Here is a 14,580-nt window from a genome sequence, read left to right on the forward strand (position 1 = left end):
ACACAAGCAGGGGGAGTGGGAGAGGGAGAAGCAGGCTTCCCGGAGCAGGGAGCCCGATGTGGGGCTCAATCCCAGGACCCTGGGATCACGACCCGAGCCGAAGGCAGACGCTTAACGACTGAGCTACCCAGGCACCCCTAGATAGAGTAGCTTTAAGGGGCTAAGAAGGCCTCTCTCCTCCAACACCCAACTAGATATCTCTCTGCCAATTATGGGTTTTCAGCTTTATTGTTATAGCTTCTGGTCCAAGCTGCAGCTTGCTGGAGAAGAGCATCATGCTAAAAGGAGGAGACAGGTGCTCTAGCAGTTGAAAGATAGAGAAATGTGGGTAATTTGGCAACTTGGGGCAAACCACTCTTAGAAAGACAGAGAATTCCTGAGATTCAAGGATGCAAATTCCTTTAGCTGCCCAGGAATTAACTAAGGTTCTCATATATGGATGGTCAGATGGACTCAATCTCAGACTTCCTCAGTCATTATGTAAATGGAATAGGTAATCAAGCATGACTAGCAATAACCAACTCTCAGTAACAAGATGATACATTATTTTAATTGTATGATTTATCAAAACAACAACTATTAACATACAAAGTACCATTCAGCTCAACTGCAGGTATAGGCAGTGACTAGTATCTACTTCTTAGAAGAACCACTGACTCTCACAATCTGTCCAGACACACTAACCGAAGGACATGTTCATAAATAGCAAACATGGTCTTCACACTGCGGCTTTCTCAAGCGTACATACAGGTGTGTGGTCTTGTTGATGGGTTGTTTCCACAAGCTCTTTCGGTTCTTGATGCGTTCATCTCTGGATATTAGGAGAGAGATTTGTTTCTGCAGAGTTTTTTTGGTTACCCACCATTTGCAATATTTGTGCATTAGTATCACTCTTTAGTCTTCTGAAACAACATTTAAATTGGAATATGTCTCCACCATCCAATTCCTTGTTTTCTTCTGGTAAATTCCACTACTGTCAAAGAGTGTAGGTTGTAATAACTCTCTTGCAACATCAGCCCAGCTCTGCTATTGGGCTCCAGTGTAACACACCCTCTTTATAGCTTGCTGTGTTAACCCTTGGCTTCAAGTCCTGGTGATGTAATGAGGGTGGGGTTTACTGGCAATCAGTACATTTCCTTATCACTATTTACAGCCATTGAGAACTATGCTTTTATTAATCCAAGTCTGACATACCTTTTCTGAAATGTTCACAGTGCAGTATTTTTGTGGCCTAACAAAAGTTTTCTTATATCATTAAAAATAAACATTTTTATAAAAATATAATACTTTAAATGTTTACATTGACAAAAACAGAGTATCCTGTGCCACATGCACTATACAGTAGTAAGCACGAGATCCTACAGAACAAAACATTACAAAAGTCCTGCCCAGAACAACTGTTCATCCAGGTGAAATGGCCAGAACTCTCAGTTGCTTTTATTTCCCCGTAAAATATGTTTTGCTTCCCACAAAGCATGTTCTAATGAAAAACTGGACTCCCAGAAAGTTTTATCACCTCCAATTATTTGTGGGGTGGGAAGCTGCCACCTGAGAAAGAGGCTAATGTTTCCAGTCCATTGATCCATTTCTTTGCCCTACATGAGCCATGATAGGAACCAATGAACCTTTTAGTCAGATGTATTCTGCTTTAACAACATGCTGAGTTACCTTTAAAAACACTTATCACAAATCACTTGTTTGAATCAGAGTCATCATAAAAAAACAACAACAGACAAACCATCTAAATGTCCACAATCATTAGAATAGTATCATTCTCCGTTGATTTCTAAATGACAACTAATTATTTCATTGTGACTAAGCTACTTTATGAGAACCTTCTTAATGTCATCTATGTACAATATGTAAATATACCTATTAATTTATAAACACATTTCATGTCCTGCCATTTTGAAACGTTCACTGCATTGTCTATGGATATTTCTCCATGAAAAGGAATGTGATACAAAAATTTAAAAGGGAATGTTTGCCTAATGGGCAAATGACAACATCAGTAATAAAAAATGTTAGTGACCATACAACACATGGAAGTTCTTTGAACCACTTTAAGTCTAAATGAATGGCTTGGTACTGGGGCCACGTCTGTCTGGGACTTTACCATTTCTTCTGAATTTTCTGGGATCAAGAAGTCCTCAAAATTCATTGCCTCCGTTCCTCATATGAAATCATGTAGGATCCTGATTTTTAAATTTCAACCTAGAATTCAGGTTTTGGCCTGAATGCACAGGAGCATCATCACAGCTGTGGGGTTGCTGTTGGGCACTGGGCTATGGGAGAAAGCTTCCGGCTCTGATGCTCTGTCGGCTGAGAAATTCCTTAGAATCCAGTCATTTTAAATAGCAATATAAAGTCCTATAATAGTGCAATCTTGGCAAAAGCAAAAAATATCTGGTGCCCTTTCAATGGCCAGGCAGTGAAAAAAAAATTGAACGAAATGTAGACTATTGTTTGGAGAGGTCTATGATGTTTTTCAGAAGGGGGCTGGTGAGTTATCCATCTGTCATGTGTCCCCCTCGCCATCAATGTTATCTTGTGATGACAACAGAGAAGGGTATGGAGCAACACATTTGACATTGACATAAGTAGCGTTCACGTGGACGTAGTGCTCCCCAATGAAAGTAGAGAATATTGCTGATATCCTGGAGACCAGTTCAGAAAAAGATGGGCGCAGTTCAGCTTTAGGGTGCCAGCATTTGAGCATCACTTCATATCTATTTCAAAAAGGGAGAAATGCTATGAGAGACATTGTGAAGGCAAGCATTTTGGTAAAAGTAAAGAATATAGGAATGACAGAAGATTCTGTTGAAATTCCTACTTACAAGGGATCTGGGCAGTATTCGGGTTGTAGGAGCCTTCTGCCTTGCAACAAGTAAACTGTTATATCAAAGGTGTTGACGTCAGGGTAAGGTGGTGCTCCTCTTGTCATCAGTTCCCAGAGAAGCACGCCAAAGGACCACTAGTCAAACAATGGAAGGGAGAATCCAGGTGAGGACTGTGACCGTATGAACGTGAAAGGTGATCAGTAGGTCTTGATGACTAAATTTGGCTTAGCATATTCAATACTAATGCTCATTGGGGCAAAAATTTCCTTAAAGGCAATTAGTAAGCTATACATTTTATGATTACACCAGAATTGGATAAAGTTTAGATTATAAATAAATGTAAAGTTTTAAAAAAGAATATCTGAAGTCCACGTGATGATTAAGATGTCATCTGCAGTTAGTACAGTATGGTTTCCAGGTTCTTACAGGGTCAAAGCATTAACAAGTTTCTATCCTTCTCTTTTCTAACAGTTTCACTACAATTTTATATTATTCATAAAAGAAGAAGATAAAGGAAGCTTTCCAAGATTTAAATTTGTTAGATTTCCGAATGAATGTAAATACTCTTTAAGAAATGTAACCATAAACAAAAAAAACAAAGAAACAAAAAAGAAATGTAACCACATCTAACTGTTAATGTTAAAAGGCAAACTCTAAGTTAGTGTAAGTAGAAATCCATATTAAAAATCAGAAGTGATAAAATTGCAAGGCAAGAAGATTCTCTACTGAAAACTAATTTCAATAAAATAAATGTAATTTAAAAATATTAAAGTACAAGATTGATATAAAACAGCTGCATCAGTACTTTGTAGGAATATTGTAGGGACACAGAGAGGTTAAGTGACCTGCTAGAAATTCCCCCAATAAATCTGAATTCACACGGGGTTAAACATTTAAGAGTTCTTGACTCTTGGGTCTTTCTTGGTCTACTAAACTGCACTAAATATGCAATTTCTTGATTTAAAGCTACTCGGAACACACTAGGTCATACATATTATCTCCCCCTGGACGTGTGCCAAGGTGAGATGACACAAAGAGAGTAATTCGGCTTGTGTGGGTCACCGCTGGCCAAAGACCCTGGAAATCAGCTCTTCCTTAGCAACACATCTAGGCCACTCACAGACTAAGAAGCATATGGGGGTTGAAATGAGGCCCTAGAAAAAAGGAGGTTTGGAGGGAAAGGAGAACACAGACCAGATAGGCAGAGCAGGAAAATAGAACATTGAGAAGCAAGTGCATCTCGTAGCATTCAGCCAGGAGAATAAAGCATGTCTATCTGTACACTGCCACAGTCCAGAAGAAACTAGGTAGATACTGTGTTGCTGATACAAATCTCCATTAATGGTGCTTTCGTTTGCCCAAGTGCAGGAACCCTTTACCTAGGCCACTGACTGCCTTGATCTAAATAGAGAAAACACTCTTTCCTAGGTGGGAACTAGATAACTGTGCTGTCCCTTGCAGCCTCTCAAAATCGAAGTTTCCAAAGACTGAAAATCTTGAGTCACTTCTGACAACTTCATTGTGTTAGCCTTTAAGTTCCAGAATTTGCATTAAAGTTTAAATCAATTTAACAAGTATCTACTGACACTTGGTGCACAAGTAGGCTACTGTCCAAGTTACTGGATGGGCCTGAGGTTGATTTAACAAGGTTAAGAGTATTATACAACCAACTGTCACACAGAACAGTAAGACAGAATAACTAATATAGAGCAATAATGGAAAAGAGGTACAAATGCTGTGAAAAGTCAAAGAGATAATAGTGGGGTCCTGAGAAAGGCTTCAGGAAGAAAGTGACAGTAAAGCAGATTTGGAAGAATGGGGAGCATTTGTTTTCCAGGTACACAGAATGTGAGGGCAGGAAGAGTATTCTGGATGGAGGGAATGGGCCCAGCGGTGAGAGTCGTTGTGTGTTTTTTTGAACCATATAAGAACAATAGGTCACTCTGCTTGATGTGTGGAGTAGATGAAGTGGACAAGGGATAGATAAGGTTGAAACGAGACCATGCTGTGGGGGTTTTTGAGTGTTGAAAGTGAGTTAAGCTGAAAGGGATGAGACCCGCAGTTGAGCTCTAGGAGATGCACCTGTAAACACTACTCTTTAGACAAATAGGAGAAGCCCATTCACGTAAGAAGACCAGCTGGGGGGCGCCTGGGTGGCTCAGTCGTTAAGCGTCTGCCTTCGGCTCAGGTCATGATCCCAGGGTCCTGGGATCGAGCCCCATATCGGGCTCCCCACTCTGCGGGAAGCCTGCTTCTCCCTCTCCCACTCCCCCTGCTTGTGTTCCCTCTCTGGCTGTCTTTCTCTCTGTCAAATAAAATAAATAAAATAAATAAAACCTTAAAAAAAAAAAAGAAGACCAGCTGGGGAGGTGGTTTCTGAACAAGAATAGGTGAGGGGTGCTACATCTTGGCAACATGGAGTCCAATGAAACTGAACTGTCAAACTAGGGTATATATCCCAAAGAGTATATATCATACAATAAGCCAGGAACAGTCCTTTAAAAAAAGATTATTATATTTAATTCTTATAACAACCCTGTAATGTAATTGATTTTGTAGATGCTTTAAGGATGAGGAAAATAAAGTTTTGAGAGGCTGATTACTTGTCTGTGATTAGGTCTCCTAACCCACAGTCTAGGCTATAGGTTGGTCTGGAGGCAAATTCACAAAAATGGGGGCAGAGTTGGGTAAATTTCTGAGGAATTATAGGACTTGGGCAATGGCTGGGAATCAGAGGAGGGTTGGAGGACTCAGGGGACAGGAGCGGTGAGAGGGAGGCAGCTTCCAGGGAAAGCACAGTACTGCCTACATTCCAAACTCCCCGGAACAGACTGGGACTGACAAGACGGTGTGGAGAGGGGCAGTGAAGGAGGAGAATGAGGCCGACCTAGAAGAGAGAGGCTGGGGGCGAGGGTAGGGAGTAGGAGGGAGAGAAAGAAGGAAGAGGAGGAGAAAGAGGAAAAGAGGAAGGAAGGGAGGAAGGGAAGAGAAGGGGGGAGAAAGAAAGAAAGGGAAAGCGAGAAGAGGAGGGAGAGGTAGGTGCACAATGCCTGTGCATCAGGAATGATGGAAAGAAGTCAGTTTTGGTTTCTAGACAGGAGAGCTGTGCCATTCACATTTAGTGTGTGCATGGTCCAGCCCTTCTGAATACCTGAGCACCAGCAGTGAGCTCATCTGAGGAATCTCTGTCTAACTTTATCAAAGGTGAAGATCAAGGCAGTTATTAGACATGAGAGACCATTAAAAGCCATAAAAAGTGATAGAAAGTGACATAGCTAAGGCGAGCAAGGAATGGAAACGGCCAGCTTTGAGCATTCAAGAGTAGGTCAATTGAGGGGTGCCTGAGTGGCTCAGTCGGTTAAGCGTCTGCCTTTGGCTCGGGTCATGATCCCGGGGTCCTGGGATCCAGCCCTGCGTCGGGCTCCCTGCTCAGCGGGGAGCCTGCTTCTCCTTCGCCCTCTGCCTGCCACTCTGCCTATCTGTGCTCTCTATCTGTCAAATAAATAAATAAAATCTTAAAAAAAAAAAAAGAGTAGGTAAATTGAGATACAATTTGCAAAAAACCCACAACTGATTAAAAAATGGATAAATTCATAAAATTTTATCAGCTGGTAAATTGATAAAATTTTCAATAAAATTGAAAATTTCTGCTCTTTAAAAGATACCAGTAAAAAAATGAAAAGGCAAGCCACAGACTAGAAAAATATATTTGCAAAAACATGTATCTGATAACATGTGCCTATAATCCAAAATATATAAGGAACTCTTAACTCAATAATAAAAAAATAAACTAACCAGTTAAAAAAAAAAAAAAATCTAAAACTTAAAAAAAAAATGGCAAAAGGACTTGAGCACACACTTCACTAAAGGAGACAGAAGAATGGCAAATAAGCAAATGAAAAGCTGCTTAACGTTATTAGTTATTTGGGAAATATGAATTGAAAAGAAAATGAGACACCACTACAGCCTACTAGAATGGCTAAAACTCCCAAACCGACAATGCCAAGTGCAGATGAGGATGCTGGACAACTACAACTCTTACATATTACTGTTAGGAATATAAAATGATACAGGTACTGTGGAAAACAGCTGACAGTTTCTCATAAAGTTAAATATATACACTTATCTTACAACCCAGTAATCCTACTTTTGGATATTTACCCAACAGAAATAAACCTTTACACACAAAACCTTTCAGCAAATGTTTAGCAATTGTAACTATGTATAAACATTGCTTAAAACTGGAAAGAACCCAAATATCCTTCAAACTGGGGAAGGGATAAACAAAATGTGGAACATCTGTACAATGGAATACCACTCAGAAGTAAAAAGGAATGAATTACTCTGCTATGAAAAACAGTATAAAAATTAAAAATAGAAACTACCAAAAAAACCACCACCATATGATCCAGCAATCCTACTTCTGGGTATATATTCAAAGGAAATGAAATCAGCACCTTGAGATATTTTCACATGCATGTTCATAGCTACATTATTCACCATGGCCAAGATATGGAGGCGACTCTAATGCCCATCAACAGATGAATAAAGAAAATGTGGTATATACATATAATGAAATATTATTTAACCTTAAAAAAATCCTGTCATATGCTACAACATCAATGGATCTTGAGGACATGCTAAGTGAAATAAGCCAGTCACGAAAAGACAAATACTGCATGATTCCACTTATATGAGGTATCTAAGGTAGTCGAGCTCTTAGAAACAGATAGGTTGTCGGGAGAGGGAAATGGGGAGTTATTCAATGGGTATAGAGTTTCAGTTTTGCAAGATGAAGAAGTTGTACAGATTAGTTGCACAACAACATGTATCTTGTTGGTTAACACTATGGCACCATACACTTAAAAATAGTTGAGATGGTCAATTTTCTCTTATGTGTTTTTTGCCACAATTTAAAAAAAAAAGGGAGAACATCTAGATACATTGATACTACTAACACAACATGGATAACTCTCAAATGCATTATGCTAAGTGAAAGGAGACAGACTCAAAGGCTATTTACTGTAGGACTCCCTTTATATGACACCTAGAAAAGGTAAAACTGTAGAGACACGAAAGAGACCAGTGCTTTCTAGGTCCTAGGATAGGCTAGGGGTTGACTACAAAGGACACAAGGAAATTTTCCTGGCTTATGGAACTGTTCTATATCCTAGCTGTGGTGGTCATACAACTGTATGCATTCTTCAAAACTTGACGAAGTGTACGTTAAAAAGGGTAGAGTTGGTATATTGCATAACGGTGATGCGGTTAACAGAAATAAAGAAGTGAGGAATTGACAGTTGGTGGGAAAGAACTGGACTTTGAACATGGTAACTTTGTGATGCTGATGAAAACAATCCAGGAAGGGAATGGTTGAAATTGTTGAGGGAGGTTGATACATAAAGACCTCCCCCCACCCCCCCACCCAAAAAAACCCTGAGTGACAGTTGCATGTAGGATGTGCGAGAAGGAAGAGAAGCCATCAAAACTGAAGAAAACATAACCCAGAAGCAAGAGGAAAACCAGATGGTACAGTGTCTCAGAAACCAAAGGAGGAGGACATTTTGAGAAGGAAGGGGTGGTGGACAATGGTAAGTGCTGATGCAGGGTGAAAGAGCCTGCTGGTTGAACAACTCAGAAGTCAATACTGACGTTGATCGAAGCACGTGTACTAAGTGCTACACACTGTATAAGACTGGGTATGAGAAACTGCAAACAGAGTGACACTTCTATTTTGTCTGAATGGGCTTCAAGAGAATTTCGGATTTTAGCTGAACTCCATCTGGGCATTTGTGAGAAAGTGGACCTTTCTATAAGCAGGCAAGTGTTTGCTTGTAGGTAGGTCTCTACATACAAGCTTATCACATGCTTTTGGAAATGTTCCATGTCAACATTCAAAAGATTGTGCTGTCTTGGAAATTAAAGTTAATGCAAATTTACCCATGCAGTCAATAACCATTTGCCAAAGCAGCACTGCCTATGGATTACACATGTTCACCCTTTATATAGTACAATACAGTATCTTTCAATGAAAGGGAGAGAGACATAGCGCTTCGTGTCTACGGAAGCTTACGTAAATCTCCAGTCAAGTATTGGAGTTACGGTTGCTGTCTGAGAAGTATTGGCCTCTGTGCTATGTGTCCGTGTGTGGAGGTAGTAACATGTGTGTGGGCTTGTCTAAAAGCTCAGAATCCCAACTCTTGTCTTGAACATTCAAGATTTCATCAGGTTCTTTTTTTTGTTTTGTTTTAAAAGCTTTGCTGAGATATAATTAATGTATCATAAAACTTGCTATTTTTTAGTGTAAGTCAACGATGTTTAGTGTATTTATTTGTGCAGCGATTGTCACAATTCAGTATTTATTTATTTTAAAGATTTTATTTATTTGACAGAGAGAGACACAGCGAGAGAGGGAACACAAGCAGGGGGAGTGGGAGAGGGAGAAGCAGGCTTCTCGCTGAGCAGGGAGCCCCATGTGGGGCTTGATCCCAGGATACTGGGATCATGACCTGAGCTGAAGGCAGCTGTTTAACCAACTGAGCCACCCAGGCGCCCTAAAAGATTTATTTATTTATTTTAGAGAGAGAGAGAGTGAGCGCGAGAGAGCGCACGCACGTGCACACACACAGCAGGGGGAGGGGCAGAAGGAGACGGAGAGAATCTCAAGCAGGCTCCCCGCTGAGCATGGGGCCTGAAGCCGGGCTGGATCTCATGACCCTGAGATCATGACCTGAGCTAAAATCAAGAGTTGGCTGCTTAACTGACTGAGCCACCAAGGCAGCCCCACAATTCAGTTTTTAGATCAATTCTAATATCCCAGAAAGTTCCCCATGCCTGTTTTAATCTTTGCTCCTGTCCTCAGTCCTAGGCAACCACTGATCTATTTTTTTGTCTCTGTTGTTTTGCCTTCTTTCTAGAAATCTCATATAAATTGAATCATTCGATATACAGTCTTTCTGAGTCTGTCTTCTTTTGCTGGACCTAATATTTTTGAGGATTATCCATGTTGTAGCAGGCATTAGCAAGTAGTTCCCTTATAGTGGAATGGTATTATTCCATAGTATAGAAATGACATGTTTTGCTTATCCATTCAGCAGTTGATGGACATTAGGATTGCTCCTGGTTTTTTTCCTATTATGAATAATACTGCTGTGAACATTCATGTACAAGTCTTTGTGTGGGCACATGTTTCCATGTACTTATTGCTAGCTATTCATATATCTCTTTGGTAAAAGGTCTATTCAAATTTTTTGTCTATTTAAAAAAAATTGAGTTATTTTGTCTTACTGAGTTGTAAGAGTTGGTCTGGTTCTTAATGGCAGACTAAGAGTCTGGATGGAATGTATGCTCTTTGAGGACAGGTTAATTCTCCCTACCTTATGCCTTCACCTGCCACCATCACTAACATCTTCCCAGCCTACCTCTTCAGCACTCATTTCTTTCATCTCTTTCAGGATCAAAATCGCAGGCATTACACTCCATCATGTACTATTACATCCTCTTATTAATCTTATCCACCCCAAAGTCCCATCCCTCCACCATGTCCTGTAACACATTTATTAAAAACAAACTCCCAGTCACTCTCAACCTAGTCTTTAATGTCTCCCCCGCTTCCTCAGGAACTGAAACTCTGCTTTCACTTGAAGACCACAGTGTCTTTGAAACCTGCTGACTCACAGGGAGGAGGGCAGATGACTGCTTGCTTCCCAATGCCATACTCAGATCCCTGTCCCCTGTCATCTCTCAATAGCTGCCAACGCTTTCTCTTTTGAAGTCTATGCCCTCCATTAATATTATTTTTTGCCTACCTTGTTTGCTGATGTCGCCAGTTTACATTTTTTCCCTTTTCAGTTGTTACCTTCAAGGACTGAAAATTCATGTTTCTCTACCTCCACACATCACAGTCCTCTTGACTTACTACGTGCAAATAGAGTAGGAGTACTCTCTATCCCATTCAACACCCAGGCTCCTCAGCCCACTCTAGACCCCCAAATCATTCAAATCACTCAGCTTTCAAGACTGTTTTTGTGTACTGAGTAGCAGTGGACCCTGATGACCATACCCCATTTCTTCCTGAAACTTTCTCTTCCTCTCACTCTCATGACAGCCTCTTCTCCAAGGTCTCCTACCTCTCTGCTTTTCTCCCTCATTTCCTATGTGTAGGTTCTCCTGAGTAATTGTTTTTGGACTCTAAAAAAATCTGTTTCTACCCTTGACCTCTGCCATGGACTGAACTGCAGACCCTCTACCCCTATTCATATGTTGAAACTCTAATTCCCAGTGTGATGGTTTTAGGAGGTGGGGTCTCTGGGAGGTAATTAATTTAGATAAAGGTGGAGCCCCCCCCCGGTGGCATTGGTACCCTCATGAGAGGAGACACCTGGGAGCTTACTCTTGCTCTTTCTCCTGCACGAGGACACAGTACACGCCAGGAAGAGAGCTCTCGCCAGAACCCAACCATGCTGGCACCCTGATCTCACACTTGCAGCCTCTAGAACTGTGAGAAATAAATGTCTATTGTTTCAGCCACCCAGTCTGTGGTATTTTGTTATGGCAGCCCGAGTTGAATAAGATAACTAACGAGATTGTACAAGCTGCAGATCCACATTTCCAAATGCCCAATGGACCTTTCTGCCTGGATGACTTACTCCCAAGTCAAACTCCGTATGTTCAAGCATCAATTGGTATTTTTCCTCATCAACCAGCTTTTACTCCTTTGCTTCACGTATGTGTTATTGCACTAGCATATAATTTTGCTCATCTTTGACTTTTATCAATTTCTTGCTAAATATTGTTATTATCTCTGAGATGCCTTTCCTTCCATCTCTTTTCTGTTCTACAGTTTCTGTATTATTTCAAGTTCTACCTCAAACTTCATCTTCCTGCATCTACTCCTCTCACAACAGAATAAAGAATATTCTCTCTTACAGAATAAAGACTGTAGTGTTATCTGATTACACTTTACTGTTTCCACATGGCCAGAGAAGAAATTCCAGACTCCCTAGTTTGCTTTCCAAGAACCTCTATGATCTAGGATGAATATATTTTTCCCAGTTTATCCTCAGAACTTCCCCCTGTGCCTTCTATTTTTGCCACATCATCCACTGCTTCCTGTTTCCTTAGAACTTTAAAGATGCATATACTTTCCTGCCCCTTGGCCTCACCTGGACTGGTATTTATTTCACTGCCCATTCTATCCTTTAAGGCCTATACCAAGCACCACCTCCTCTCCCAGGTGGAAGGGAAGTGAGGAATCTGGCTGCCCAGGTGAGTGTCTCTCCCACCCTCAGGACGCAGTGCACGTCTTTTGAAGCTTGTTCGATGAGAGGATGACCTTTGTAGATAAAGAAGGCACATTTCTGGATTTTTTTTTTTTTAAAGTAGGCTGCACGCCCAACATGAGGCTTGAACTCACCACCCGACCCTGAGATTAAGAGTCACATGCTCTACCGATGAGCCAGCCAGGCACCAAGAAGGGCACGTTTCTAGCTGGGTGCAGGGATAATGCCCTCACTGCTAGGCCTGTCTCAGGTATAGCTTTCAGATTTCTTGAGGGGGAATTCAGCTGCCCTTTTGCGATGAGTGGCTGGACTAATCCCAGTCTACTTTGTGTGACAGTTATTGATGGATATGCCTTCTCTTCTCTGCTGAGCCCAAGTTCCTGGAGGACGGAATTCAGGCCTGGTTCAGCTCTGGGATTTCCTAAGGACCTAGGATGGTGCCCTGCTAGACAAATGTTTTTGATAAACGAATGAATTTATGAAAACAAACTATGGGTTAGACAATCAAGGTCATTTATACTTACGAAGTAACTGAAATTAGTGGTGTTGAAGGTTTCCTTTTTTGAAAAAATAAAATAGCCATAAAACTACTAAGAATGTTGGGTATGAAAGTAAAAGAGGAGAAGGTCAGGGATGATCAGTACATTACCACATCTGACTTGGTGGTAAACTTCTGAGTTTGCAGACTTTCTAAAGCCATCCACTTCACGGGCAGCTTGGCACCTGTTTTGTTGTGTACACTATAGTATTCTTTATCATACATGTCTCTGGCAAGACCAAAATCAGCAACCTTGACAGTGAATTTTTCATCCAGCCTATGGAAAGGACAAAACTTATTACTGGTGGCTGAAACAGAATAATTTACAGTGATGCTAAATATCTACAGGTCAGAACAAGGACTTCATATCTGAAATCCATAACTTCTGCAGAGTGGGCTTCATCTGGCCTCTACTGATTAACACTAAATTACAATGGAATTCTTGAATAAAAATGCTCGCCATTTATATTACAAATTCAACAGGCCAAGGAAAGAGATCAATGAATGATGTGGCATAAGAAAACCCCTTTTGCTTTAATGGTAATAAGGTTGGTCCCCTTCCTAGCTTTCCTTTGTTGCTAGATCAAGTATGCCAACTGACTACCCCAAGCAATCACAGATCTCCATTTGTTATTTTACTAGTAATGCTCAGCTTTGTGGGGGAGATATGACAGAGGACTGTTATTCTACCTTTTCTTTCTCAGATGGGCCAAGTTATTACATAAAACTCATATATCCCATCACTGAGGTAACAGAGAAATAGGATACCTAGTAAAGCCTCTAACAAAAACAGCAAGGCTCAACAAAAACCAATTTCCGCTATCTGAGGCCATGCATCCTTTGTTTAAGCTGGCTTTTATGTTGTTACATTGACCCAAACCAAGGTAGGAAATTAATAGCACAGCTCTCTCAGTCACACATACCATAAGTCATGCATCAGTGCCATGTGAGGAAAGCAGTGAATCCATTACAAACTGTTGACTGTTGAATTATACAGCTCAGGCAGCCAGACACAAATAAAGCTCTTTGTATATTCATTCCCCAATACCATTTTTGGTAGGGCTTCTGCAGGCTGACTTCAAATCCAGTCTTAGGAAGTTGCAATATGCTGGTATTTGTGTTACCAGCCCTCTCCTTTCAACTGTAAAATGCTGAAGATCAAATTCTCCCTCCCAAACACTAATGCAGTGTGAAACCACAACATTGGGGGCTACTGGTGGGAAGGGAAAAGAAAAGCAAAAGCACACAACAGCTGTTTAAGACCCCCTCTGGAGAATTCCTTTTAAATTCTCCATTTGATAAAGCCTGAAAGCCCCACCTACCTCCCCAGTGCTTACATATCGATTTAAAACTGTGACAGAAATAAAGGACTTTTGCATAAGAAGAGAACACATCCTCACTAGTCTTCAACAGTGGGAAACAGATTCCTCTTTGTCACTTAATTTCGACTGTGGGCACAGAGATTCTTATACTTACATACAGTTTCTTGCAGCCAAGTCTCTGTGGACAAACTTTTTGCTTGCAAGATATTTCATGCCTTTGGCTACTTGAAGACCAAAGCCAATAAGATCTTTTACAGTTGGGTTCTGCAATCAAAGAGAATTGAAAACACATTAAGCTAAGCATCTAATGATCTAGCTATGATCTCAGAATTCTGAAATGTTTATAAGAATTATCTTGTTTCAAACAGTAACTTGTGCCTTGTTGATGACAGCAATCATTTATTAGGTATTTATTATTTGCAAAGCACCAGGCTAGATGCTTTTGTGAATTTTGGCTAATCCTTATACACTTCTTCAGGGTGGATTCCATTTTCCAGATGGGGAAATTCAAGTGTTTTAAAATCATTCTGGTATGGTGGGGCCAACAGATGGAAGACCACTGCCATTGAAAAGATAGCTAGTTACTCACAATTCCCAAG

At 40.7% G+C, this 14,580-nt stretch overlaps 1 protein-coding gene across 3 annotated transcripts in view; it reads right to left on the minus strand.

Annotated features, from left to right (window-relative positions):
• Window positions 1-530: 530 nt before the first annotated feature.
• The window catches only part of MET (MET proto-oncogene, receptor tyrosine kinase), a 243,581-nt gene continuing 229,531 nt past the window's right edge, over window positions 531-14,580 (minus strand). For 2 of the 3 annotated variants that reach the window (XM_032401724.1, XM_032401725.1), the window contains exons 18-21: window positions 14,136-14,245; window positions 12,771-12,936; window positions 2,838-2,974; window positions 561-2,729 (exon numbers count right to left, since the gene is read on the minus strand). In XM_032401724.1, coding sequence (XP_032257615.1) covers window positions 2,519-2,729; window positions 2,838-2,974; window positions 12,771-12,936; window positions 14,136-14,245 — 624 coding nt within the window. In that variant the 3' untranslated portion in view covers window positions 561-2,518. Of the gene's footprint in view, window positions 2,730-2,837; window positions 2,975-12,770; window positions 12,937-14,135; window positions 14,246-14,580 lie in introns of all 3 variants that reach the window. The other variant, XM_032401723.1, reaches the window with a different exon arrangement.

This window comes from Phoca vitulina, unplaced genomic scaffold, assembly GCF_004348235.1.
Source record: "Phoca vitulina isolate PV1807 unplaced genomic scaffold, GSC_HSeal_1.0 scaffold4, whole genome shotgun sequence".
NCBI classification, from domain to species: domain Eukaryota; kingdom Metazoa; phylum Chordata; class Mammalia; order Carnivora; family Phocidae; genus Phoca; species Phoca vitulina.